Consider the following 26122-nt stretch of genomic DNA (forward strand, 5'->3'; position numbering starts at 1 on the left):
GAGACAGACTTAAAATTCAGAAGAGGAGAACGGCAGGAAAGCATCCCACAGCTGGGTTTTTATTCCTTTCTAAATCAGTACCTATCAGAGAAGTGGCTCAGGACTGTGTCATGCTTGCTCGAGCAGCGTAGGGAGCCTGGCTCCAGCCCAACAGTCGTCTGGTCTGCCCATCCGATATGACATGGCAAGTAATACTCTCATGACTGTCTCCATTTCCTTCCTTCTATCAGAGTCTGTTCAGATCAGCATTCCTCAGGCGTTTGTCATTGGTGTTTATGATCGCAACTATAGCAGTCCCTTCTCTGTGGGTATGCGAATGTCATTGGATTAGCTTGTTGCCGATTGCCTCTTCAGTATTGTCATTGTTTACATCCCAAGTGTGCCTCTGTGTGTGTGTTGTGGCTGTAGAGATGGCCCCAGTGGAGAAGGACACAGACGTGTTCGGTATCATGAAACCATCCAGGACTCCTCAGATCAGTAACAAACCACGGGAACCGCCAGGTAAAGCTCAGATTTAATTTATTTGGTCACTTACTTACTTACTTACTTGAGTGACTTACTTACGTGAGCTCTAATGTTAAGATCTTGTTTTTGTGACTTTTGGGTTTAACTGTAGAGATGCACAGATATCACTATCTGAATCAGACCTGGTGCAAGTTCTTCTAATATTTAGAAGTTGCTTTCTGATTTTAACATAACGAAACACAACATGATGCTGTTGAACACCTTATTTAAAAGTAACCAGTAATCATTTTGTGGATTTCAAGACCACACAACTCGCAACTGAAGCAGGACATTTTCTGAAATGGGCACGTGTCTGTGAAGATTTTTTTCTGATGAGTTAGGAACGAGTTCTTTCTGATAAAACGAAACTTCTTTGCACGATCAGGTTTGCTTGTGTCCGTTGACGCTGCTGAGCTAAACAGTCTTTCACTTTCCACTTTGCTGTGTGATGTGATGCTGAGAGGTATCTGCGTGACATGTGGGTGAGAGGGGGAATTTGCCCTTCGTTAATCCCCCAGTAGTCCGGCGGTTTGTCCCTTTCAGACGCCGTGGTCTGTCAAGGCGTGTCTCTAGCTGATTGGCACTACTCACTGGTGTGCTGCTCAGCAATGCAGATGCATGCTTATCTGCTTTTTCAGCGATCACAGTGTCCAAACTGCTGGTGCTGCTGTCTGGGGTATTGCATAGTTTTTTTGGAAGGTGCTTCCACCAGACACTCCCGCTTGCCTTCTGCAACTCCAGCGTCGTCATCTGTTTGGCCTCTTCTGGAAAGTAAACGAATCTAAGAAGATAGCGTTCAAGCCGGTAAAAGAGGCAGAATTGTCAGAATGAATGACTGCATTGCCTTACGAACACTTCACCTTAGGCAGAGTACAGCTGCAATGCAGTGGAGTGAAAGTTTTTGTGTCGGTGAAGCATTTTTTTGACAGCTGCAGTCAAGTTTTCCTCCATAGTGTTAAATGTCAGAAGAGCTTGAAGCACCTTGACAGCAACAACTACATCAGATGCCAAAGTATCCCTGGAGCTCTCTTTACTAAGGGAGTGTCTCAGTGAAAAACTGTAGCCCGTAGTGTGTCTCCAAGACGCGTGCAGGCCGAGGTGGAATGTTTAAAATGTCTGACCATTATACGTCTGACTGCCACCACATCTGCAACATCTGCAATGCTCCTCTGGGCCAAAAGACCCAGCTGGAGGGCGTGAGCGACACACGGCAGGCGTCCGGGATCACTCATCGTGCCTTGATTGTGTGTCTGAAGTTGTCCCGGAGTGCAGTGTGAGCAGAACTGTTCGGAATGTCCCGCGTCTGAAGCACATCATCACAGGAACTGGCTCGATGAGTGTTGCTGTAGATGTTTACACTGATTCCGTCTCTGCGGTACACATGCCGTTTTCCGTGATGATTATTCAGGATGTCTAATGTATTGGACCGACATCAATGCATCCACATGTATTTCATGTATACATGTATACAGTATTTCTCAGTACTTCTTTGTGTTATCTGATATATGAGCTGTTTCTATGTAGCTATAATAATCATGTTTATGTAAATATATATTCCAAATTGGCTTCTTTTTCAGGAAGTGTGCAGTTTCTACCAGTTGTTATCATGTGATATGTGACATTACATGCGAGCTGAAAACCCTTGATGAGCCCATCCTTGCAGTAGTGTCTCTACACTGTGTGTGTGTGTGCGTTCTCCTCCAGCCTCTTGAACTGCAGCATGTGTCTGCTTTATCACATCCACTGCAATCAGACTTGACTAGGAACGAGAACATCACACCCTTGAGTGTTGTGGCTTTTAACAGACATATTACACTGACTGAGCGCTGTGGCATTTGCGCTCACGCTATAAATCTTAGCCTGAAATGATTCAGGATACCAAATATGAGTGGTGCTCGAGTTTTGTCCGACTGTCCTCCCAAACATACGTACATCTGCAATGGATTTTACAGTTGGAAGCACATGTTAGGGCGCCCCCCAGGGCAAATTACATATTTTGTGGATTTTTTAAATAAATTTTTTAAAAAACAACAACAACATTGCAGCAGATTTTAAAGGGGAAGCTCTTCTTCACGTTGCACTTATTTTGATTTCATGAACATGAAATGAGACAAAAAAAAATTAGTTTGTGGTAGAAACATTTGGGACCCAAATCATTCAGTTCCCCTGTAACACCCTCGTCGTCAGTATCTCAAATGTTGCAAATGTTTTTTGCTGGAACCTAAAAAACTTTCCATTGATTTTAAGAATTTTCACTTTCTCCTGCTGACTGATCAAGTTCTTTTCAAGGTCTGACACGTCTTGTTGTTCATGTTCGCGGGTGATTGTGAGGCTCTTTCCAAAAGAATGAGGTAGTTCCTCGTGAGCTTTAGAGTCTGTTTTAGATAAATGTATTCTGCATACACCGAAGGACCCTTTGCTCATGAAATATTGCCACTTCTACAGTATAAAGCAGAACTAAATATTATTTGAAATACTATTTCTGATTACTTTTCCATGGAACCAATGCATTAGTGTTAAACAATTCCCCACCCCTCGCCTGTGGCAGCTAATCCTATTGGCCCTTTGGAGCATTACGGTGGTTTGGCCTTGCTGCCGTACAGAGAGTTGCGTCTAAAGGGTGTTTTTTGTGCTTTCAGATCTGGTTTCAACTTCCCCAGAAATTGCATGCAGATTACATTGTGTTTAGATCTCTTTTTTCTGGCCTTCATCTTGTCTGTGAGCGTCATTTAGCTTCATTTTCAGATCCTCAGTCTGTTTCTACGGGTAGCACCGTGAATTTATTTATTTTTTTTTAAGTGCCACCACAAATTCTGTCATCAGCTTGTGACAGGCCCTCGTGATGACTGACAAGTTAAACGTAAAAGGGTGCCCACATTGTTTTGTTATTGTTGTTCCTCTTTCCACCGCTGAATATTGTTATTCAAATATTTTTATTGACTTTTGAAACTGCAGACACATACAATACAACAGTGGCATCGTTAGGCCTGTCTGAAATATTCTTAAGCCCCCCCTAAATAGTTTGAAAAAAAAATTAATAAAATAATACTGACAAATTCAATATAAAGCCAGCAAATCAGTTTAAATAAATAATCATATAACCTGTCATCAAGGACTTAAATGTGATCATAAATCTGTCAGTTTCCCTTCACTTCGTAGTGTACGGTAGAGTGAGCCCCTTTAGTGCGTCCTTATCCAATCCGCTTCAAGTAATTAAGTAATATTTTTCAGGGCTTGAAACTTAAAACTTCAAAATATTTGAGAGCAAACAATTATTGTGTGGTGAGCGAAAGTACAATATCAATGCAATCAACAACAAGGGCGCACATAGTCACAAAATATATGAAAATAAAGCAGCAATAACATACACATAGAACAGAAAAACCTTTAAAAAAGAAAGACAAATTCTAATACATTACAGAGATTGTGAGTCAATTAAGTATTAGTCTCAGTGTCTCTAGGGGGGAATTCCAAGTTGAAGTAGTTCAAAAATGTCTGCCAGACATTGTAAAACCTCTGGGTTGATCCCCTGACTGGGTGTTTAGACTCCTCAAGCTTTAAATGCACCATTACATCCCCGACCCAGCGCCCTCTGCGTGGGAGGCTGATTTCCAGTTAGACAAATTAAGACGGCAGACTAGCAGGAATGAAAAGGCGATGGGATCCGACTGTGGCCCAGATAACACCACCTCAGATGGGACGACACCAAATAATGCAATTTCGGGCGCGGGCCTTATCTCTTTGTCATAGATAGAAGAGAATGTGTCAAAAACTGAGGACCAAAACTGTACCAACTTACTGTGGGTATACAGCATAATGCCATGTCCAGTTGCTCTGAATCAAATGTTTAATGGTGGGAACGGTGTCGGTTGAATCCAATGCATTGATCTGAGGTTGTGCTACAGGTACAGATGAGACCATAATCAAATCTCCATGAGCAGCTGGAGGGACTGCGAAGACTGTGGGGCAGTGGTATAAAGAAATGGGCTATAAACTGGAGGACACACGGCCAGACATATTTATAGACAGTGAGAAACTGATACTGAGAGTGTGCAGCAGAAGGCAGAGGGACAGACACAGAGAGAGAGAGAGGGAAAGAAAGACAGAGGGAGAGAGAGAGTGGGCAGGGCTCTAGGTATGTGAGAACAACAGCACGCTGGGCCAGTGGGACAGAGAGGGGGAGTCAGACGAAAGGGAAGGGGACAGGAAGAGGAGAGTGCGTGGCTAAGTGCCTGTAAGTGTGTGCATGTGTGTGCGCGTGTGAAATCAGACCGACCCCAAGTGCAAGAGTGTGATCAAGAGAGGGAGAGAGATGCTCGAAGAGGATGAGGAGTAGCAGGGCGAGGCAACAGCGAGGCGGCGATGAGAGTGTGAGTGTGTGAGTGTGTGTGTGTGTGTGACAGGGATATTGTGTTAAAACAGAGGGATGCAGTCATGTCTCTGTGAGAGGGAGCAGCACAGCAACGGTAACCATGCTGAGCCCCAAGATAAAACAGGCACGCCGGGGTAAGCACAGTCCCTCCTCCCTCTTTCTTTCCCATCTGTGCTTCATTTCTCTTTTGCTGTCTTTCCACGCGGTCTCTTTCTTTGCCTCACTCGTCTCTGCAGGGCTCATCCGTCTGCTCGTCTTTGTGGACGGTGTGTCATCAATAGTGTTGCCAGTGACATTAAAGAGGTGTGACAGTGCCACGCTAGAGTAAAATCTGAGCGCCGGTGTCAATCTGTGTCCCAGTCACCGTCGACACCAGTGATTCACTGGAGTTATCGTCAATGATCCGAGCCTTTAGCTGCTGTGTCCGGCGAGAGTTAAACAGCCCTGCCGGAGGATGATGTAATCTGTCACTTCACCCTGAAGTGATCAACCATCCCCAATCCTAGAAGACCGGTTCGATGCTGTGGGTCGTAGTAAACATGGCCGCCGGAAAGATGATTCGCCCCTCCAGTGATGACACTCTGCATCCTGACATGTTCACACCTGAGCACATGGCTCCATCTGTGTTTGTTCAAGGTTTAACCCCAGCTATTTGGTTGCGGGTTTGGCAGGTGGCAGATTCGAGACGGGAGGAACGCCTGACTACCCGACTCCCGTATCACAACAGCTGACTGTCAAACATAGTTCCTCTAATGCAGGGCAAAATCCTTTTCTGACCACTGCAGTCGGGATGCCGTGTATGCATGCCTCTCACATGACTGCGCGAAGATGAATATGGAAGCTGTAAATCGCAAGAATAGCACTTTCCATTGAGGTTACTGGGATGCAGAGTATAAATACTTGTTGTGCTCTTTTATAGCAGGTGGTTGCTTGATAACTGGCGCGTGCTGTTTGAGGCTGTTTGGGGAGTTTTTGCCACTTTGTCTCGGGGGGGACATTGGTAATTATTGTTTCGGCGTTATTTCCAAGTCGACAGCCAATGCAGCTGAGCTTAATTTCACACCGAATGAAAATGGCAATAACAGACCAAAATGCTAGCTCAACTCTTCTTTAAGAAGGCTTACATTTTTATGTCTTCAGGCAGGGATGTGGCTTCATTTCTCCCCTGGCAGTTGTTGACTTATCCTAGACCAGCCGTAAAAAAAAAAAAAAGCTCATAAAAGATGATGGGAAGGGGAAGGAGAAGTGCCTCTTCTTTCTCCTTCACGGACGCAGTTGGAGAGTGCAGTATCCACTTCGGTGTGCTTGCCACGTCTTGTGCGCTTGCCATCTCTCATTTGCTGTAATGGTATTCTCCTTTGATTAGATTCCCAGCTCTGCTCTCCTCTGACCCTTTTATGCAACATCATTCAAACAGCATCACAGAGCTGGAGTTCAGAAGATATCATATCTGGGTCCTAAGCAGTGAAGGGGTGTAGAGTTATATATGGAGATGTTATTGGGACAACATTAGCCACGGTATGAAATAGCATAGAAAGACCTTATTTTGATGTTTTCTCACCATTACACTAATGAGACCTACTATCTAGCTCTATGTCGGTTATAATAATCAATAAAAACATCATCTTGGTCTAATTTATTTGTTAATAATAAGTCAATTATGTGTGACAATTACACAAAAACGTATTTCCTTTGTGCATTTGTTACATTTATTAGTACAGAATAGAAGTATAATTTGAATATTTCCATTTTATGCTACTTAACATTTTTGCATCACTACATTTTAGAGGCAAACCCTTTACTTTATACTTAAAACTCAACTTTGATTGGACAGATGTAGATATTTTAGATTATGTAGTGATAATGGTCGAAGTTTATTAGCTCAAAATGTGATGCATTCCAATAGATTAAACTATGCAACTAAGCCTAACAGCATAATGCTACAGGCGTGCATCATCAATATTTAATGCAAAACCGACATGTGAATGTGGCACAGTGTTTTCAGATACGATAAGCACATTTACTTCCAATACTTCCTCCGTGCAGCAAAGCATATTTATCCAAGTAACAATAATAAAGTGCATACAGTATTTCACACACAGGAAATATTGTTACTTAGATTAACAGATTAAGATTTAATATTAAAAGCATGTGATCATTTCCTAAAATACCATGCATGGTTACGTAAAATTACTCCAAAGTAGTTCAAATGGATGCAGACGTTTTACATAATTGAATACTTATTTATTTAATATGTTGTGATCTGGCTACTTCAGCTTAAGTGAAGGATCTGAATATTCCTTTACCCTACTGATAATTACCAGTAAGCCCATAAGACAGCTCATTAGTAACATAAATGTTCTTGTCCATCATGTCCCTAATGGACATGCACTTTAAGTGCATGTACTGATAAGATAACCATTTTGCCCCGGTACACTAATAGTTCTTTGCTGGCAGTAGATAAAAAAAAAAAAATCTGTTCCTCCTTGAGGATTTCGGTTTCTTTTGTGAGGACGTACAAGATGTCACTTTTTATTTATGGGTCCTGCTCTGCCTGCTACTGCTGTCTGCGTACAGTATTGTTAATGGCTGCTTTACGTGGTCACTCCAATAGTCCTCCCCATTCCCAGCAATCATGACTCTGCAAAGGAAGGACATCCAAACAAGGAGAGAAATAAAATGAAGAGTCCATACGTAGAGCTGATAAGCGAGAGTGCGAAGGAGAGGAGACAGAAGAGGGAAACTGAAAGAGAGATTTCAGTCCAGCCCCTTACAGATACCTTCTCTGCTGTCCTCAGCAGAAAGCAGGATGCAATTAACAGAAAAAAAGACACCATTGATTTCTCTCTTCTCCCACTCTCCACCCTCTGTTTACCTCCCTCACCTTTCTCTCTCTCTCTCTTCGATTCCCCAGGGACCGCTGCCACAGTTTTTGCTCCATACCATACACATGCTGATGTATAATCCATACTTGTAATCAGCCTGTCGCAGGTAAAGCGTAGCCTGATCTGAAGCAAAACACCTTTCTGTGCGGTCAAATGTAAATAATAGGTGGATATTAATATCTGAAACTTATGAGAAAATGTCCTTGGAGAGACAGATGGATTTCATCTAAAAGCAGGATGTCACTGCTGCAAAATGGAGGCCTTGCCTCAGTAGATTGATTTAAGAGGAAATCTGGACGCATGGTCTGTCAAGCCCGCGAGCTTAGCTGCACCCGAGGGAGGCTCCTGCGAATAACGATTGTCCTCTGGTGAATTTGTATACTAGTAGCAAAACCGCGAAGGAAGTAACTCCCGTAACGACATGCGCGGCCTGTCCATATGTAACCCCTCAATGTGTGTGTCCTCGCAGCGCGATCCAAAAGCATGGTGCTCGGGGAGCTGACGCGGCTCTCCAGGCCATGTTCGCCTCTGGACCAGGAGAAAGCGCTGAAGGCGGGCTGGCTGAAGAGGCAGCGGAGCATCATGAAAAACTGGCAGCTGCGTTGGTTCGTCCTGAGGACCGAGGCTCTGTATTACTACAAGGACCAGGATGAAAGCAAGGCACAGGTGTCTCAAGCTAACACACATGCACACTGTACGTGATGTCACCTGTTGCAAGGTCTCACTGCTGTACGTGCGGGTTCATTCTGGTGCAAAGCCTTATACATAATTAAGCTTCATGAATTAATTAGTTTAATGTTCCCCAGCTCTAAAAATAACTTATTCAGTCTCTCAATTTCAAACATAAAAAAATGACTATTTTTGGTGTCAGACCATGCCTGGATAATATCCCAAAAATCATCCTCCATTAAGACATACCCACACTCACCATTAAAGCTGTACTGTGCTGTTATTGCCCTGACACACATACACTGATAATGTGGTAACTAGCTGCCCTGTGGTTCCACTGTAAGCACTTAGTAGCTGACCTTTCACCCTCGCTGTGCTGGAGGAATCAGAAATGCGAGTGCGGTACACGAGGGATAAGTAGATGAAGAGATGTTTCCCTGAGTCATCCCTCCCTCCACCATGATTGCCTCCCTCAGTCTGGACAGATGCCAGGTGTACTAGGAACTCTACGATGTTTTACATGCATTACACGTCCAAATCCAAACCTTCTGCCTGTCCGCGAGTTTGTCCGTCTCACGCCGTCTCTCCCTTCTCCCACAGGGGTGTATTCCTCTACAAGGCTGCCAGGTAAATGAGGTGCCTGCCAATCAGGACGAGCCTGGTCGGCACCTTTTTGAAATTGTTCCAGGTGAGTTGGCATGGTGACAACTCTGTCGTGAAAGGATGCGAGTAAGAAATAAGGCATGTATGTAGGAGAGGGGGCCACCGAACAATCTGTTCAGCGCAGAGTGCCAAAGAAAGCAAGGCTGGACTCACTTCAGATTTAAATAAATGACTGGTTTAAGAAAAGGAAGTCGAGCTCCGTGTTTCTCCACGTTGCTTGATATTAGGATCATACGTTGCGTGCAGCGGGGCGTGCCCATTCCCCTCTGTGTAAATGGACCCAAATTAAATGAAATCAGTGGCTACATCTCAGGCCATGAAACATGCAAGAAATAAACAGAGCAGCAGAAAGGATATGACTGCTTAACCCATGTGTCTGATAGGTCAACAACAACTTCCTTTAATTCTGCTGTTGTCATGATCATGATCAGTGGAGAGAATGAACAGCACGAAGAGAAAAGAACGAAAGTTGTCCTGCACTCCCTTCACTTCCGTTTTTCTGTTGGATGTTGTTAGAAAAAAGTCAGATCACCCACACAATTAGAATTAGATCCATGTCCTCAGATAGATAGATAGATAGATAGATAGATAGATAGATAGATAGATAGATAGATAGATAGATAGATAGATAGATAGATAGATAGATAGATAGATAGATAGATAGATTTAATATGTGAGATGGACTCTGGTCTCTTTTATAAAAACAACTGAAAAGGCAACGTGGAAAATGCCCAGGACACAAAGAGAAAAGAGACGGGGTGAGAGGCATGGTGCAGTTGCTGGTGTCCCCAGGGAACTGTACTCTTTCTGGGTCGTTTCTCTCACACACAACGGTCTATGCACCACAGTGCAGGATTCAGTAATGAATGCAGGTACCTATATGTAGCCTACACTGCAAGGGAAACGGCACACTTACTGAATGTGCTTCCGAATGTGCGTTTTTTTATTTATTTATTTTTTATTTGCGTTTGCAGAAAATTGAGCGACATTTGATTCTTTTCATTGCCTGATTTGTATCTTTTTAAAGCTGAAATCGAGCCCTTCTTCCACTTCTTCAAAAGCATATGATTACAAAGTCAAATGAAGGGAGTGAATTTCACAGCGTTATCAAAGCTGTGCTGAAATAAACGTCAAATAAATGTCAGACCAAAATGTCAAACCGGGTGGTGTCAAGCTGCGGGCACCTAGAGGAAGGAAAGGCAGAGCTGTACGGCTGTGTCTTTGTACTTTACAGGGGTGCTCGAGCTAATAAGGTTATCAAAATACTGATACTGATATTTGAGCTTCCTTGTTCACAGACAGATATAGTTATTCTGCTTATACTTCTGCAAAGTACTTTGAAGAAGTGGTATTTGTTGTGTGTATGTGTGTGTCGTGTGTGATCAGAAAATATTGAAATGCGGCTGTACTTCCAGGGGGAGCTGGAGAAAAGGATCGGACCGGTGTAAGTCATGAATCATTCTTGCTCATGGCCACTTCTCAGAGTGACATGGAAGAATGGGTCAGAGCCATACGTAGAGCTATATGGGCTCCACTCGGTGGAGGTAAGATTCCCATTCAATGAGAAGATGTACCTGTCCTACACTTAGGAAATGTCTGGTGGTCATTTTCTGTCTTATACGGCTGCAGGTGTCTTTGGGCAGCACCTCGAGGAGACCATGTTGTATGAGGCCCAGTGTGGTTCTCAGCGGCTCGTCCCTGTGCTGGTCGAACAGTGTGTGTGCTTCATACGTGAGCATGGACTCAAGGAGGAGGGCCTCTTCAGGGCCCCCGGCCAGACCAATCTTGTTCGAGAACTGCAGGATGCCTTTGACCGTGGCGAGAAGCCAGTGTTTGACAGGTGAGGCAGTGTAAGGGGGCAGTTTATCTACAGCTGCGTGCCAAGTCATGGTATGTGAGGGATAGAGTTCTATAACGTGCCCTTCTTTTCTCTTACAGTTCCACAGACGTCCACACGGTGGCGTCACTGCTAAAGCTGTACATCCGAGAGCTGCCGGAGCCTATGATACCGTTCTCCAAATACACGCAGTTTCTGTCTTGCGCTCAGTTTCTTACCAAGGATAAAGAAGTGGTAACTGAATGATTGAGGCTTTACACCGACCAGGCATAACATTATGACCACCTTCCTAATACTGTCTAGGTCTTCCTTGTCCCTCCAAAACAGTTGTGCCTGAAAACAGGATGTTGTTAGTTGTTCCCAAGCCGTTTTTGCGTGTGTCTGTGTCAGGCTGCATCCTGCTGGGGAAGGGGAACATCTTTGCTATGGGGTGGGGGTGTCTGGTCTGGTTTAGGGGGAACATGTCTAAGTAACATCACTGACCATCACAGACCATCACTGTCACAAGACGGTCTGTGTTACTTCCTTCTCCTGTCAGTGGTCATAATGTTGTGGCTGATCAGTTTATATATACATTTTTGTATAAAAACTATCTTGACAATAATGTCTTTCCTTTTTTGTTTTAAGGGTATCGTGGAGCTAGGCAAACAGGTGAAATCCCTTCCTCAGGTTAACTACAACCTCCTCAAATACATCTGCAAGTAAGTAAAGTGCGTCTTGTTTTTGTTGCTAATTTGACTGTGCCTGGCTTCGTTGTTGCCGTTTTCACAGTCATTTTGCTTCATCACAAAGGATCTGTCAGTCTGTCAAACCAGAGAAATAACGTTCGCTACACCCACATCCCCGTCATCTCGGGAAATGACATCGCCAACTGTGACTGTGCATAATTGAATGTCTTCTCTGCCTTCTGCATCTATATAAATATCATCAGCTGTGCCCACATGCCAGTGACAAGCGTGACACAGCTGTGCTTTTCACTGTTTTGAATGAAAATTTTCTACAGATAAATTGCTTTGGTTCTGTCTGCGCAGGTTCCTGGATGAGGTCCAGTCTGAGTCGAATGAAAATAAGATGAGTGTCCAGAACCTGGCCACCGTGTTTGGACCCAACATCCTACGGCCCAGAGTGGAAGATCCAGTTACCATGATGGAGGGTTGGAAATGTTTAATATGTGGCAATTTTTTGACAAAACTTGCTTTTAAATCAGTACGCTTAAGCAAAATATGTACGATTACAACCCCTGCCATGTATTTGTATGTATATGAATTTGTGTGTTTGTGTTTATCACACAGGAAGTTCACAGGTGCAGCACCTGATGACTGTTCTCATCAGCGAACATTCCCGACTCTACCAACATGAGGAGCCAGAAACTGAGACGAAGATTCCTTCGATCCAACGGTGCAGAGTGGAATGGGTTTCACAAGAAGACCCCGAGTCCATACCATCCTCAGGCAGGAGATCCAAAACCCCTACGGAAAAACCCCAGTCTTCTACACCTCCACCTACCGATAGTGCACTGAATGCTCCAAGCCCTGTTACATCAGACAAAGGTGGGGATGGCTGCGGTGAAGGGAAAGGCAGAGGCAAGGCAGAAGACAAGGTGGATGGAAAAGCAGATGGCAAAACTGAAGGTCAGTGTGGAGATGAGGTAGCTGTTAGTCCTAGTAAGCAATCTAAAGCTCTGCCCTCTTGGAGGAGTTCCTTCAAGGGCGGTGCAGCCTCCGGGGGCCCAAGGGGGAAAATAGGGGGGTCGGCAGGGGATGTGTCATCAGCTGGTGGGAGCAACTGGCTGATGAATGGCTTGTCGTCCCTCCGTGCACACAAGCGCACCACCTCGTCTGGCGAAAGGCTCAAAGACTCTTCTCTGTCTCTAAAGGATTCAACTCTCTCCCTTAAAGAAACCACCCTTTCACTTAAAGACTCGCAGAAAGACTCCGATGAAGACTCCTCGCGAACGCCCCTGTCGCACAGAGCCCTCCACCAATCCCACAGACTGTCTGCCTACGACAATGTCGCCCCCTCCAGTCTAAGCCTGCCTGCTGACACCTCCTCCATCTGGACGTCCTTCGAGATCCCGTTATCTGAGCCAAGCGGAAGTGATAAGGCAGTGAAATTAGAACAGGGTCCAGAGAGACCCACAGAGGTGAGGGACAGTACAAACACTTTGGATCACAGTGCAAGCGGCAACGAGGACGATGTCACGGGAACAAGCGAAGATTTGACGAGCATGCTGACCCAACTCAAGCAGGAGCTGAAGCAACAGAGGACTAGTTATGAAACCTGCATTCGCAAGTAAGAATGAGTCACTTGGCATTCTTTCTCAAATAACCAGTTAAAATCGGCATCGGGTGTTAACTCATAACCTATTCTTCTCTTGTTTGAGGTTGGAGGAGTCTTGTTCCAAGTACCAATCCCAGGTCAACCGTCTGGAGGAGGAGCTCGACCAGGAGAAGAAGAAGTTTCACATGCTGGAGATCCGGCTCAGGAACTCGGAGCGGGCACATCAAGATGCAGAAAATCGAAACATTCTCCTCCAGCAAGAGATGGAGGAATTCTTCAAAACACTCGGAGATCTGACCACAGGTGCAACGCGGACCAACTAGACCACCCTGCCTTCATCTGGTCCTTCAACAGAGGAGAGGGAGCGAAGTCACTGGGAAGACCAACCAGCCCCAAAGCTTTGAAGACCAAATACCTCTAGTGCAGTACTAATCGCCATCCTTCTCTCTTTAGTACAGCTGTCTTGTGCCTACACTGAAAAGTGCCGGTGCCAAACGAGGACTCCACTGGACCAATCATTTTGTCATTCCACAAAATACCTACTATTACACATAACAGGTCATATGGTTATTTAATTACTGACTAAGAAAAAACTTGAGAACAATGCGAGGCATTAAAATTCAACTCTTTATTTGCTGGAGTTGAAGGTAGACAGTTTCCATTTCTGTGTATATAATCGGTCTGTTAGTGAGGCAATTTCAGATCAAAGGGTTAACTTTTTGCTGACAGTGTTTGACCAAACCATTAGAAAACTGCAACATCACCCCAATGGTGCTGAATGGCTTTCCTTTTCTTTCTTCTAAATGTACCTGCACTAATACCAGATTTGCTCAGAGAAAACTCATGCGTAGTCTATTCTATCAGTTCTATTTTGGAGGTGGACAAGGGGAAAAAATCACAAAAAAAAAGAGAGAGCCACAACTACTCAGTTGAAATGTGGCCAAGAAAAGGGTCAGGACATGCGTCACAATCCCCAAAGTGCATTCTGGGAGCTGATGCTAGGGGTTACTGTCCGGAGTGCCCAACCATGAAAAGGGCGAAAGGACAGTTTGGGAATTTGAGCTACTGAATACATCCAAAGGTTACCATGGTAAGTAGCAAATGTGTTTCCTAACTCTCAGAAAACACTCATACATCTACAGTAAAATGTACAGATTTATCACTGACTATACTAATCCATGAATTATACTGCTCAGAGAAAAAAAAAATGCATATAAATAGTACTTCTGAATGAAATGTACATTACATACAGACACGTCCTGGCTTGAAATAAATAAATAAATAATACAGAAAAAAACTAGACCTCTGATCGCATTCTTACATACCGTTATTGTTAAAAATGTGTGTTTTTTTGAGCGTGTGCACGTGTGAGGTAGAACACAGAAAGACGCCCCCACAGACGGGAGGAGCAACTGCCACGTAGAGTACTGAAACAAATCACTTAACTGAGTAAGGGCACTTAAATTAAATATCTTAAATATCAGACAGCTGTGAATAATGTCTGAAAGAACCTGGTAAAATACAAAGTGACTAACTTAGGCTTAGTCTCTGGTGACAGTCCCCATATTAAGGAGTCAAGCAGTCTGGATGGCCCGTGTTAGCGCTAACAGTAACCACTGGCTCTTTAGGATTCCACATTTCTATTCACTTACATTCACCCTGTTTTTGCTCATCCGACAGACCGTCACCTGCAAATTACATCCAACTAAATAAAGATTTTTTTTTTGTCAGTTTACAGTAAAAAAAAAAAAAAAAAAAAAAGATATTGTGTCAGGGGCACAGTCACACACAATCAGAGCTGAAATAACACTGAAAGAAATACGTCGGATACACCAAAACGGCGCTTTCTACAAGAAAGATGAGGAACGAAGTAAAATCATCCATCTGTGTTAGGATCCAAAATAAAGTGTGCTAGTCTACAGATAGACAGTTAGTCAATGTAGGTTCATTCCCAAAATTTCCCAAAAACTATACAAAAATGCTAAATAAAACTATTCAAAAATATTCTCAACCTACTAGTACAGTGCTAACAGTGTGGTGTTTGTTTTTGTAGCGGTAGCTAAAAAAACAGCAACGTGTAAAGTACACTCCAGTCCCTCTCTTTCGTCACGTACATCACAGTTTCACATCAAAACATATTTTGATTCTTTGCAGCAAAAATACAGTAATAATGATACAATTTCAAATCACAATCCTTTACAGCAGTATCGGGGTAAAATAAGAACAAACTGTACATTAAAAGCACAGCTCTACAAACTAACATGAGAAGTACCATTGGCCTAAACCCTCCCATCACATTTACTGACGAGGAAGAGGTTTGTGTTTTTTTTTTTTTTTTTTGCGTACTGTGTGCGTACGTTATCTGCAGCAGGCCAGCGCACCCAGAGAGGTGTGGCTGTCCAAGCTGCTGTCAGTTTCAGAGGTCATGGTGGGGTCGCTGCCGGGGTCGGTGGGGTCCGTGGACATGGATGAGACGTCGTTGGCCGATGAGGAGGAGGAGGAGGAGGACGTGGGCTGAGGAGGGCTGTCGATCACTGCTGCACCTGTGCTGCGAAAAACACACGTCAACGGATAGGTTTCATTGATATACGCAGGATAGAGACAAATTTGGGGGGGCATTTAGGCGGGCCACTTCAGAATTGATGCCAAAAGACCGCCAAGCTGCCAAAACCTGCTGAAAATTATAGTTGGAAAATAATGCTTTACATACACTATCGGTCAAAAGTTTGATATTTCTTTCTTTTTGTTATTGATATATATGCAGTGTAATGTCTCATTTTCATTATTTATTAAAGCTTCTTCTTTGGTTTTGATTTAACACGTGAAGACATTTGTGACATTCTTTCTTTCTAAAAAGGAAATCAAATATTTTTCAGAGAGTTCTTCCCAATTTTGTGGCAGAAATTCCCAGAAATACCAGAGGATACTATGTGCTGTTATAAAACTTTTTATCGGTAGTGCATGTCTCGGGCATTGAAACATTTCGGTTTAAATTTATGGATTTTCTTTAAGAAGGCTGCTAAATAAATCAAATAAATTCACGAGAAACAACATGAGTTTTGATAAATTACAAATTTATTTCATCCAACCTGACAAAGACACACTTTGTGGTTCCAACTCTGTATCTTTTTATTTATTTACAACGACCCTAATATGCTTATCTACAGTGCACCACGCCAGGAAGTCATAAATCAATGATTTGAGAACAATTGAGTCAATTGAGTTTTAGACAATTTTGTGGAGAAAATCAAATAATACACGAAAAATGCTGACCTGAGAACAAAAAAATAAATTTCTCGTGTTATGACTGGACTGGGTAAAAATGGATTTGCATCATTTAATTCTCCCCTATGCTTTGTTGCTTAGCACCCGGTGATGGTACTCTCAAAATATTAAACCTTTGTTCAAAAATATTAAGTATTAGATCTTAATTCATAACATTTTTCACCTTTACTTTTGTTACAATACATCTATTCTGACTCTTACATCCCAAAATCTCTGATGATGGCCACAATACATTGTTGGACCACATGTAACTTATGAGTACAACAAAGCAAATTTATCCCATATTTCCCATAGATGTCTCTTTTAATCACCAAATTCTCCTTCTTATAGGGTTATCTAAATGTGTGTATGATGTATTCCACCGATTTAATATAAAAGAAAAATGAAATCATGTGCACATCATCCCTGTGAAGCATCTTCCGACCTTACACCCTCATAAATACCCATCCTAAATAGAAGCTGTATTGATTCATCCTTTCCACCCTCTCATCTCCCGAAGTTATAATGATCACTCACCTAAAGGAGACGGCTGCCCTCTGATCACTCCATTCTTTGTCCACTCCTCCCAGTCGCTAACTTCCTTATAAATCAGGTCTGCAAATGAATTCAACAAGAAATGGTTACGTGAAGGAGATGGACAGTAAGCCCCGGTGCGTGTATCTCAGTGTACGTTACACTTTTCTGTTCTGTCAGAGAGCATGGCATACTGTAGAGTCCAAACAGCATTGCATTTCTAATTTGAACGGGCTGTGCTGGTGTGACCCTTCTAAAAATGAGTGAGGGGGTCATTATCACCTGGCAGGGGTTGGGATGAGCTCATCCTGCTGCACGACTGAAAGTGATATTTACTCACAATCTTAAGCCCCTCCTACGCTCCACAGAATCATATTCCCCACAGTGGGGAGTGCTAACTGAGAGGCTTTAAAGGGGGTATTTCAACGCCCATTCTGGCAACTGCAGTGGAGAAACAAAGCTCCTGGGACAACAATGTCTGTCATCCAATGTCTGAATTTCTATGGACGTGGTTTATTTTTGCCCCTTCCCCGAACAAGAACGTGATCGTGGAGGCGCTCGATTAGCGCCGATCGGTTTGGTAATTAGCTTGACATGGAAATTCATCGATCCAAATTGAGTGCGTGAAGTGAAGTGTTGACTGTTGAGAAGCGTGGCGTGCTGTCCAACCTTTCCACTCCTCCACGGTATGCTCCCTCTCATCCAGCTGTTTGTCTGTGAACTTCGGTGGGGGCTGAGAAGGAGAAAGCGGCGTAATTGGTATTACAAGAGCGAAGCCAACTTTCCACTTCCAGTGATGTGATGTGGTTGAAATCTCATGTGACACATTTAAGGATCACGCAGGCCTACCGACGATCCACTTACCGCTTCCACTTCAGCTGGGTCATACCAAACATTAATATAAGGGTGTCGAAGGGCCTCGTCAACGGAGATGCGCTTGGAGGCGTCAATCACTAGCATCTTGGACAAGAGATCTCTCGCTTGGCTCGCTGAGAGGAGAAACAACAAGCGGGTTATTAATCACAGATCTGTGGAGGAGGTTTGATGAAATGATTTCTTGATGGTTTTTAGGCGCACCAAATAAAAGTCTACCTTTGAGCTTGTTGTGATCGGAGTCGGCAGGGAAGAGCACATCTGGGAAGAGTTTCTCAAAGCTGTATCCGGCGTAGCGTGGCCTGTTCTCTACGTACGTTCTCACCGACTGGTTCAGCTTCATTAGAAAATCCTGAGATGGAGTGCCTAGCTGCTCAATTACCTTGTTCCACTGGTCTATGTCTGGAGTGCAAATGTCAAGGTAAAAAAAAAAAAAAAAAGGCCACACGGACAGGTGCACTATTCACGCCCACACAAATACTATAACACACCATAAGGGCAGCCTGACATTTAACGTCCTTTGAGGTGTACACACAAACATTTCTACTTGGAAAGCGTGCACACACACACACATACACACAGCTACATGGCATGATCTATGGTGAGGCAGCTACTCTTGCATACAACACATAAATAAATAACTACCGCACATACTCTCATCCACTACTGGCATTTATTATGCGTCTGTGCTTTAAGTTCTCACAATGGAATGGGCGCAGCAGAGCAACGATGGAGGTCACGTGACAAAGGGAAAAATCTCAGGATGGTGGCGGATCTCTCACTGAGTGATGGTGACACAGCGATGAACCAATGATGGGGAAGGATACGATCAGTGCCGGGGAACAACACACTTCCCCTGATCATCTCGGCCACAATGCAGCCCACTGACCATACATCCACTGGAGGTGGACATTTAGATGACGGGGAGGTGGGCATGCAAACAAAATGGTGGAGAGGAGAAAAGAGAAAAGCAAAGAAAAGAAAGAAAACAACAAACGAATGAAGTGAGAAGGGTGTGAACACAGTGGAAGTGGCGTGATGATGAAAATGGAGACCATGCAGCAGCAGAAAGATATGAGAAAGCACTGGTGTGAAAGAGCACCGCTGAACAATAACGGACATGCTGATGAAAATGTACAGCCCATAACTGCCAAGAGGCCTCAAATGAGGCATGTTACCCTTCGCCATGATAAGAATTACCCGTAGCCTGTAGCAAACCACACTATCCAGGGAAAGACCTGCTAGTCTGAAGGTTAAGATTAACTGTGGTGAAGTATTTGAAAGACACAAGGATACAGTCCCTTCCAGGGAAGAGGATTTTATGGCGAACCATTTCCGCCAGTATGCAGCCCACAGACCATATGTCCACTAGTGAAGTGGAACACGAAAAACAGAGCCAATAAGAGGTCAAGGGGCGGTGCGCAACAACAGGTTAGTTACACGTAAGACAGTAGTTAGCGAGGTTTTGTTACAGACAAAAGCGCCATGCAGCTCCAAAGAGTGCTAATAGTAATTGTATTGTCCCTGTAATTACAACAGAACTGATGCAACAACCTTGAAAGACGACAGGTTTCATATTCTGGCAGTTTTATTATACTGAAAATCAACTATGTTCCACGTAGTGGCAGATACATGGTGAAAAAAAACTCACCATTGGCCTGGTAGCCCATTCCCAGGATAACCTCTGGAGCTCTGTAATAGCGTGTAACCACATACGGTGTCATGAGGAGGCCTGTGGCAGCCGTCCGAGCCAGGCCGAAGTCCAAAATCTTCAGTGTACAGTCTGACTTGACGACTATATTACTGGGCTTGAGGTCCTACAGAGGAAGCGAAATAGATTTTTTTTTAAAATAACAAGCAGTAACATTGACAGTAAAGATGAAGTAGACGTAAGAAAAATGTCACAAAGGAAGGAAGCGTCTTTATGTCACCCATCAAAGCTTAAAGCTTAAAATACATTTTTACAATGTCTGCCAACGTTAGCGTGGTTGCTAATGTTAGCGGCCTCGCCATCTCCAGACTATTACTAGTGATTTTTAATGTTTTATGGCAATGCACCTCCACATTAGTATTCTTTACAACATATAACAATCAGGCATAACATTATGACCACCTTCCTTATATTGTGTACGTCTGCATTGTGCCTCCAAAACCATTCGACTTAACAGAGAATGGCCATGGGCCTTCTGAGGGTGTCCTGTGGCGTCTGACAGCAGGATGTTGGGGGGCCTTTGGGTCCTATCCATCAAGAGGAGGGGGCCTCTGTGGATCAGGCTTGTTCTAGTGCACCCCACATTTAATGGATCAGTTTGGGATCTAGTGAATTTGGAGGCCAGGTCAACACCTTGTGCTGTTCTTTTTATTCTTTTTGTTTGACCTTGCGTTCTAAACCAGAGGGTCAAGAACTTGTTTGACCCTGAGGGGTCGACAACACAGCTTTGTTCAGTAGCAAGGGCTGTCGTGGTTCAGTAGGTAGAGGAGGAAAGTCAGTCATGAGTAAAACCTACAGTTCCCACCTCCATGTTCCTCTGAGTACGAATTTGCTTGTGTGGAGCAATTTCCTCATTTCCATATGAATCGATCAGCAATTTACCGTATTGATTTTTTCCCGCCCCCTGAACTAGGAATAATGTCTTTTTTTTTTTTTGAATGTGCAACAACAAGCTTTTGTTTTCTTCAAGTAACTAGAAATAGGATAAATACTTATCCTATCCATTTATCCATCCAATACCTGGCAGCACACGTTACTGGCACTAATGATAAGGTGCAGCTGTAAATTTTATATCAGCTCATAACCAATCCACATGTAACATTCACTTGTCAATTCAAAAGGTAAGAAATGCATTCACACCAGCTTCACTAGAGCTGCTAAGATGTACATGTTTTATTTAAAGGACATTTTTATTAAGTATTTGTTCTCAATTTTGAGCTTGCAGTCAAAACAATATCATATTTTTAACAGGAGCCTAATGAAAAAAAATTATTCTACAGAGGTTTGTCGGTAATAAAAAGTCAATACTCATCACCTCAAAGTGTCCCGGCTGACCATTTCCCCCTCACGCTTGAGTGTCAAGTATCACGGGTTTAAAAGCTCTTCTTCAGAACGCTGGTTTGAACTAGTTTGTGTATTCACGGGGATCGGGTGCATACCCTGTGAATGATGCCGGCAGCGTGGAGGTGTTTGATGCCACACAGCATCTGATAGAGCAGATAGGACAGCCTCTCGTGGTCCAGCTCCATCTGAATGACCTGGCACAGGTTGGCATCCATCAGCTCCATCACCAAGTATCTGACGGAACAGACACAGTTTTAGATGAGGAGTTTGTCAGCAAACACACACAAAAAAAAAGAGGGAAAACATTTTTACCCCAGTTCATACGTATGTATGTCCGGTTACTTACACATCCTGGAATTCTTCTAATGATTTCTGAGGGGTGAATACATTTAACAAGCCGATGATCTGTGGGTATCAAATTACATGAATTAAAAAGGATGTCGTCAAGGAGTTCACTCACAAAAACCCAATTTAAGCACAAAGATGTCATTAATAATCTGCCTGGTCTTAAATGACCCGTCTCCCGGTGGAGAAATGTAGTGCATTGGAAAATATTTGCACACTTACATTTTTGTGATTGACACATTTCATTAGAACTAGCTCTCTGTACGCCCTCTTGGCATGGGTTTGATTCTGAAACGGCCGACTCAGCTTCTTGATGGCAACGTTTCGCTCAAGGATCTGGTCATAAGCGGAGCTGAGGAACAAAGGTGGCAGATACACGCTGATATGATATACATGGTGATGAACTTAACATTAAAAGGCATTGTACATCTCTGGATATGCATAGTGATGGTCTGGGCTTGTATCATAAACAACAAGCAGCAAAATGTACAACTGATTTAATTTAATCAGAGCAGGAGACATTAAGAGAGATATTTGTTGATTCTCATGAGACGTACTTGAAACAGTGACCTACTAAACACAGATGAAACACTCACCAGACGATTCCTTGTGCCCCTGAACCGATGGGTCTCAGATTCTGGTATCGCTTCAGCACTGTGAACGTCGAATCCCCAACATCTAGGCTGTAGAACTCCCTCTCTCTCTTGTTTTTGTTCATGGCGAAATCTTCGATTAAAGCTTTCTGTGCATCCAAAAATGTCCTCTGTGGAGACGGACAAACGTTTAAATATCCTGCAGTGCCAGAACAACACTACCTACGACACAACAGCGGCTGAGCAGCCTCGACGCAAAATAAAAGAAGTCAGAAAATGAAAATCCCGTCTCCCGAGAAAGCTGATTAGAAGTGGAGGAGACACTGCTGAATTTCACACTTGAGGCGAGCACTGCGGTTCCTTATCTCAGCAACTCAGCAGACACACCAGGACGGAAGATTTTATATCATCAGTCGGTGGCACAGGAGCATGCCGCGAGGAGGTCCACAATCCATCATATGAAACACAACTCTCAGAGTGACTCTGTCACACTGGAAAACCAAGCCTAGTGATAATTCCTGTGAGTTTGGACCCCAGCCCAGGACTCCAGCTCAGTTCTACAAGCAAGTCTGCCACAGGCACATGTTAACTGGGTCAAGTTGCACCGAGAGACTGCGCGCCCAGATAAGGCACAACAAGATATGCCAATTTGCACGCATTACGTTTCCGAAAATCATTCCGCATTCGGCGAGACCGCCTCAAGACTAAAAAAGGGGAACGACTTCCTTTCCTTTTCTTGAATTCTTACATAAACAACTTCACCGCCCGCCCCATTGTTGGGCTCTGCCGACACACAGTCCATATGAGGGATATAATTGCCAGAACGAAATGAGTCAGCTCTCCTTCTGTTCCTCCAACGTCACAAAGACGCGCATAACATCCACCTCCCTCGCAACATGAAAATAGACATGCTGCTTCTTTTTATACCGCAGACAGGAAGACAATTACGCTCATTTGAAAGATGATGGCTTGAATGACATCGCAGTTAGCGTGCAGCGCAGCAGGGGGTATGTGCAGTTATGAGTTCCACGTACAGCAGATGATGTAGGCCATTATTTTTGTTCTAATGGCTGACAGATAAGAGCAGGGAGGGAATGACAGACTAATAGTCACTTGATACCGTTTGAGGCTTTCAATTCCTATGTAGACAGATACAGTGTTAATATTAGTATCCCCGCTGTGAGATAACCAGTACAACCACATGCGGTGTCAATTACACACTATAAGATTACACCTGTGTGACGGCCGCAGTATTCTCGCAGTATTCTTGAGGAATGCAGCAGACACATTAGTCGTCTCATAAAACACTCGAGAGGTCAGGGCAGGTGCTGTACGTTTCCTGTAAAGCCAGAAGTAGAGCAGCGTGATTCCTAGAGTGCACTGTCCTCTAATGATTAACCTTTGTTTTCCTTGAACAAGCATCCCTGGCCTAATGATCTAATGAATGGCTTCCAAAGCAAACACTTAAAGAGCAATCCTAGCAACAGTGGTTACCTTGTATTAAACAAACACTCAAAAAAAAAAAAAAAAAAACAATTGGGAAACTGTGTCAGTGGCACACACATTAACACAAAATACACGGTTATGCTTTCTTGTCTTTTACATTGCATACTACAACCAAACCAACATTAACTCCACAGGCAGAACATCATGATCATCATCTTGTGTTTTCACAGTTTGGATGCATGAGCAGAGAGAGAACGCGAGAAAAATCTCAGCCATATATACACGGACGTTTTCTATCACATCCTATGGTATTTGTGCCCAGTCCAAATTTGCAAACTGGCTGCAAGGCAGAGGAGGAGAAACACGGTTAGCGCTACATCTCCAAGACACTGAGAATCAGCAGAGGCTGAGTGAAGAGCTGCCATCGAGCTGGCTATTCATCTTCTCTCCATGTCAGTGTGTTAACCTTGGCCACGCGACCCCTCCGTCTTGACTGCATCGGAGGAGAAGAGCCGTGCGTGTACAGCGCAGCAGCTTCAATAAGCCGGACGCACTGCACGAAAAAGGCTTTATCGGTGCGATATTAACACCCATATCGTGATATGACGGAGGCTGTCTGTCATACACAGCGCGCAGTCGGTGGTGATATTCGCTTCTGATCGCAAATGCATTACATTACAAGGACGTGGAAAAAAAAAAAAAATGGGGAGTGTTGTGGTAATAAGTGAGGCCGCAGATGAACACACACGACCGGCCTGGTAAAGCAGCATGCACATAGCGGCATACGACCCTCCCCCCACGGCCAAACAATAAACACGTCTGAGGAGCGGAGGTGCGAATCCCCATCTTACCTCTGTCATCAAATCATCAAACTATCGATTCCCCAGCGATCCGATCGGCGGCGAGACGTTCCGGAGCAGCGCACTATTTGTTTACGCCGCCGCTGAATGATGATTTATTCCGTTGTGCGGCTTAAAAATACATGACCTCACCAGATTCATTGCCTACGTTTCCATCTGCCAGCTACTGACAGGCCGGGACGCGCAGTGCGCACGGGGCATGCGTCCCAGCAGCGCGTCACTCGTGTGCAGACACACCCACCACCTCCTCCATCCATCCTTACTTCCGCCTGCCTCCGCTCATCTATCTATCTATCTATCTATCTATCTATCTATCTATCTATCTATCTATCTATCTATCTATCTATCTATCTATCTATCTATCTATCCACAAACCTAAAATTTCTTTGGCCTACCCCCGTTTTGAGACAATATCATTTAGATGTAATTCCTTTGTCTTTATCTCTGCAGTAAATAAATTAATAGATAGCTGACAGTGCCTCTCTGGAAATAAAGCGCCTATAATCTGAACAATGAGGATGCATATTTTCCTCCTTTGATCTCATTCAATGTATATAAATTCCACACAATTCATTTAGAGAGCTAATAGGAGAAATAGATCCACACTGGAGCACACAGGTCATAAAAAGTCATTCACATTTATTTTTTTTCTTTAACTCAAATGAAATGCAATGGAAACCGATCCCCAATGTTTCCTCCCCCCAACACAAAACTGTCCTTGTTGCAGAATCCTTCACAGAGGCATGGCAGAGGTGAACAACATACAATTCATATGGAGTGTTTAAGCTTTTCCCCTGTTATTTTTTCTCAAATGTAGTTTATTATTAAGTTAGTTTGTGAATACTTTAATTGAGAATTATCAAATTAAAGGGTTGTATTATAAAATTAACATTTCTCAAGGGAGTCTCTTACATTAGTAACTGTGATAATTTTATAACCAGATAAAAGGCATTTTTACCAGTAAAACCGACAATTTACTTGTGATTGACAGCACCGTGCAATTTTAATAACATTAGAAGTTTATATATATGTGTGTGTATATATCAAAGTTAGTCAGTGGCTTGGAATGTTTCCAGAATAAACAATGATGCAGCAGTGATCATAAATAGCCTACTTATAAATGAACCGAGGGTGGTTATTTGCATGATCTATTTAGCAACTCCGATAATCCCACAGAGTTTATCTCCTTCCCTGGCCATTATGCTGTGGTGTAATATGTGGACGATGGCATTCACAGGCTCTGCAGAAAGCCGTAGCATAGTAGATAGGGTAAGGGTACCATCTAGAGTTCATCCCATCAGTTCCCATAGGCTACGAGCGTACGCGGAGCCATGCTCTGCGAAGGCATGTGACTGAATAAGGACATTAGGTAAAATTACGTTAACTTAGCGCTGAGTAGTTTAAATTCTCCCTGCGCCCACTTCACAACCCTGGATGGTTGTTATTTATCCTCGTCCCTGCGCAGATACCCCAGGGCCTGCAGAGACAAGCTGCGCGCAACCAAAAAAAAAAAAGGAAAAACCCTGGGCATGGATAAACGTCCCAGCACCGACTCCCGCAGCAAGACAAGGCTACTACGGTTTCTTACCCCTTGTTCGAAGAGAGCCCGCAGTGTTATGATCATTGTTGGGGAGCAGCCCTACGGCAGCAGGCTGCTGTCCACTGGCTCGGCCGAGATCGTTCGTCCTTCCCAGGCTTCTCTGTAGCGCACCTACCCGGGGATCCACCGCACCTCTTGGGCGTCAGACGGATTAGTCAAATCGGTGTAGCTGATCTCACGCCACCCGCTATTGGTGGCTCTGACCTGTCGCTGTCAAACCGCGAGGCTAATCCAATCAAGCGTTTAAAGGCGAGAAGCTAAGAATAGCGCCAATTACAGTAAAAAGTTTCACATCTTCAGCGTGGTGCTTGGGGCTATAGAGCGAATGAATGGGGCACCATG

The 26122-nt window shown here is 43.8% G+C and overlaps 2 protein-coding genes across 7 annotated transcripts; one reads left to right on the forward strand and one right to left on the reverse strand.

The window, feature by feature from the left end:
* Window positions 1-35: 35 nt before the first annotated feature.
* Window positions 36-14971, forward strand: arhgap22 (Rho GTPase activating protein 22). 3 transcript variants are annotated; one of them, XM_047604084.1, is made up of 11 exons: window positions 36-184; window positions 409-501; window positions 8231-8427; window positions 9031-9118; window positions 10509-10637; window positions 10723-10933; window positions 11032-11164; window positions 11558-11631; window positions 11962-12083; window positions 12223-13222; window positions 13314-14971. In XM_047604084.1, the coding sequence occupies exons 2-11, from the start codon at window positions 411-413 to the stop codon at window positions 13531-13533; spliced, it is 2265 nt and encodes a 754-aa protein (XP_047460040.1). In that variant the 5' UTR covers window positions 36-184; window positions 409-410; the 3' UTR covers window positions 13534-14971. The 3 variants fall into 3 exon arrangements, with proteins under 3 accessions (XP_047460040.1, XP_047460038.1, XP_047460041.1); XM_047604082.1 differs by lacking the exon at window positions 36-184 and adding an exon at window positions 196-308; XM_047604085.1 differs by lacking the exons at window positions 36-184; window positions 409-501 and adding an exon at window positions 4058-5010.
* Window positions 13824-25940, reverse strand: mapk8a (mitogen-activated protein kinase 8a). Of its 4 annotated transcripts, none has more exons than XM_047604087.1 (12): window positions 25769-25940; window positions 21878-22044; window positions 21504-21633; window positions 21283-21341; window positions 21032-21170; window positions 19533-19698; window positions 18709-18780; window positions 18101-18283; window positions 17873-17997; window positions 17678-17741; window positions 17012-17089; window positions 13824-15753 (listed from the first exon to the last, which is right to left on the reverse strand). In XM_047604087.1, exons 1-12 carry the CDS (start codon window positions 25802-25804, stop codon window positions 15569-15571), a joined length of 1404 nt encoding a protein of 467 aa, XP_047460043.1. In that variant the 5' UTR covers window positions 25805-25940; the 3' UTR covers window positions 13824-15568. The 4 variants fall into 4 exon arrangements, with proteins under 4 accessions (XP_047460043.1, XP_047460042.1, XP_047460044.1 ...); XM_047604086.1 differs by lacking the exon at window positions 18709-18780 and adding an exon at window positions 19178-19249; XM_047604088.1 differs by lacking the exons at window positions 18709-18780; window positions 25769-25940 and adding exons at window positions 19178-19249; window positions 24172-24373.
* Between the last annotated feature and the right edge of the window lie 182 nt (window positions 25941-26122).

This window comes from Mugil cephalus, chromosome 13, assembly GCF_022458985.1.
Source record: "Mugil cephalus isolate CIBA_MC_2020 chromosome 13, CIBA_Mcephalus_1.1, whole genome shotgun sequence".
Classification (NCBI taxonomy): Eukaryota; Metazoa; Chordata; class Actinopteri; order Mugiliformes; family Mugilidae; genus Mugil; species Mugil cephalus.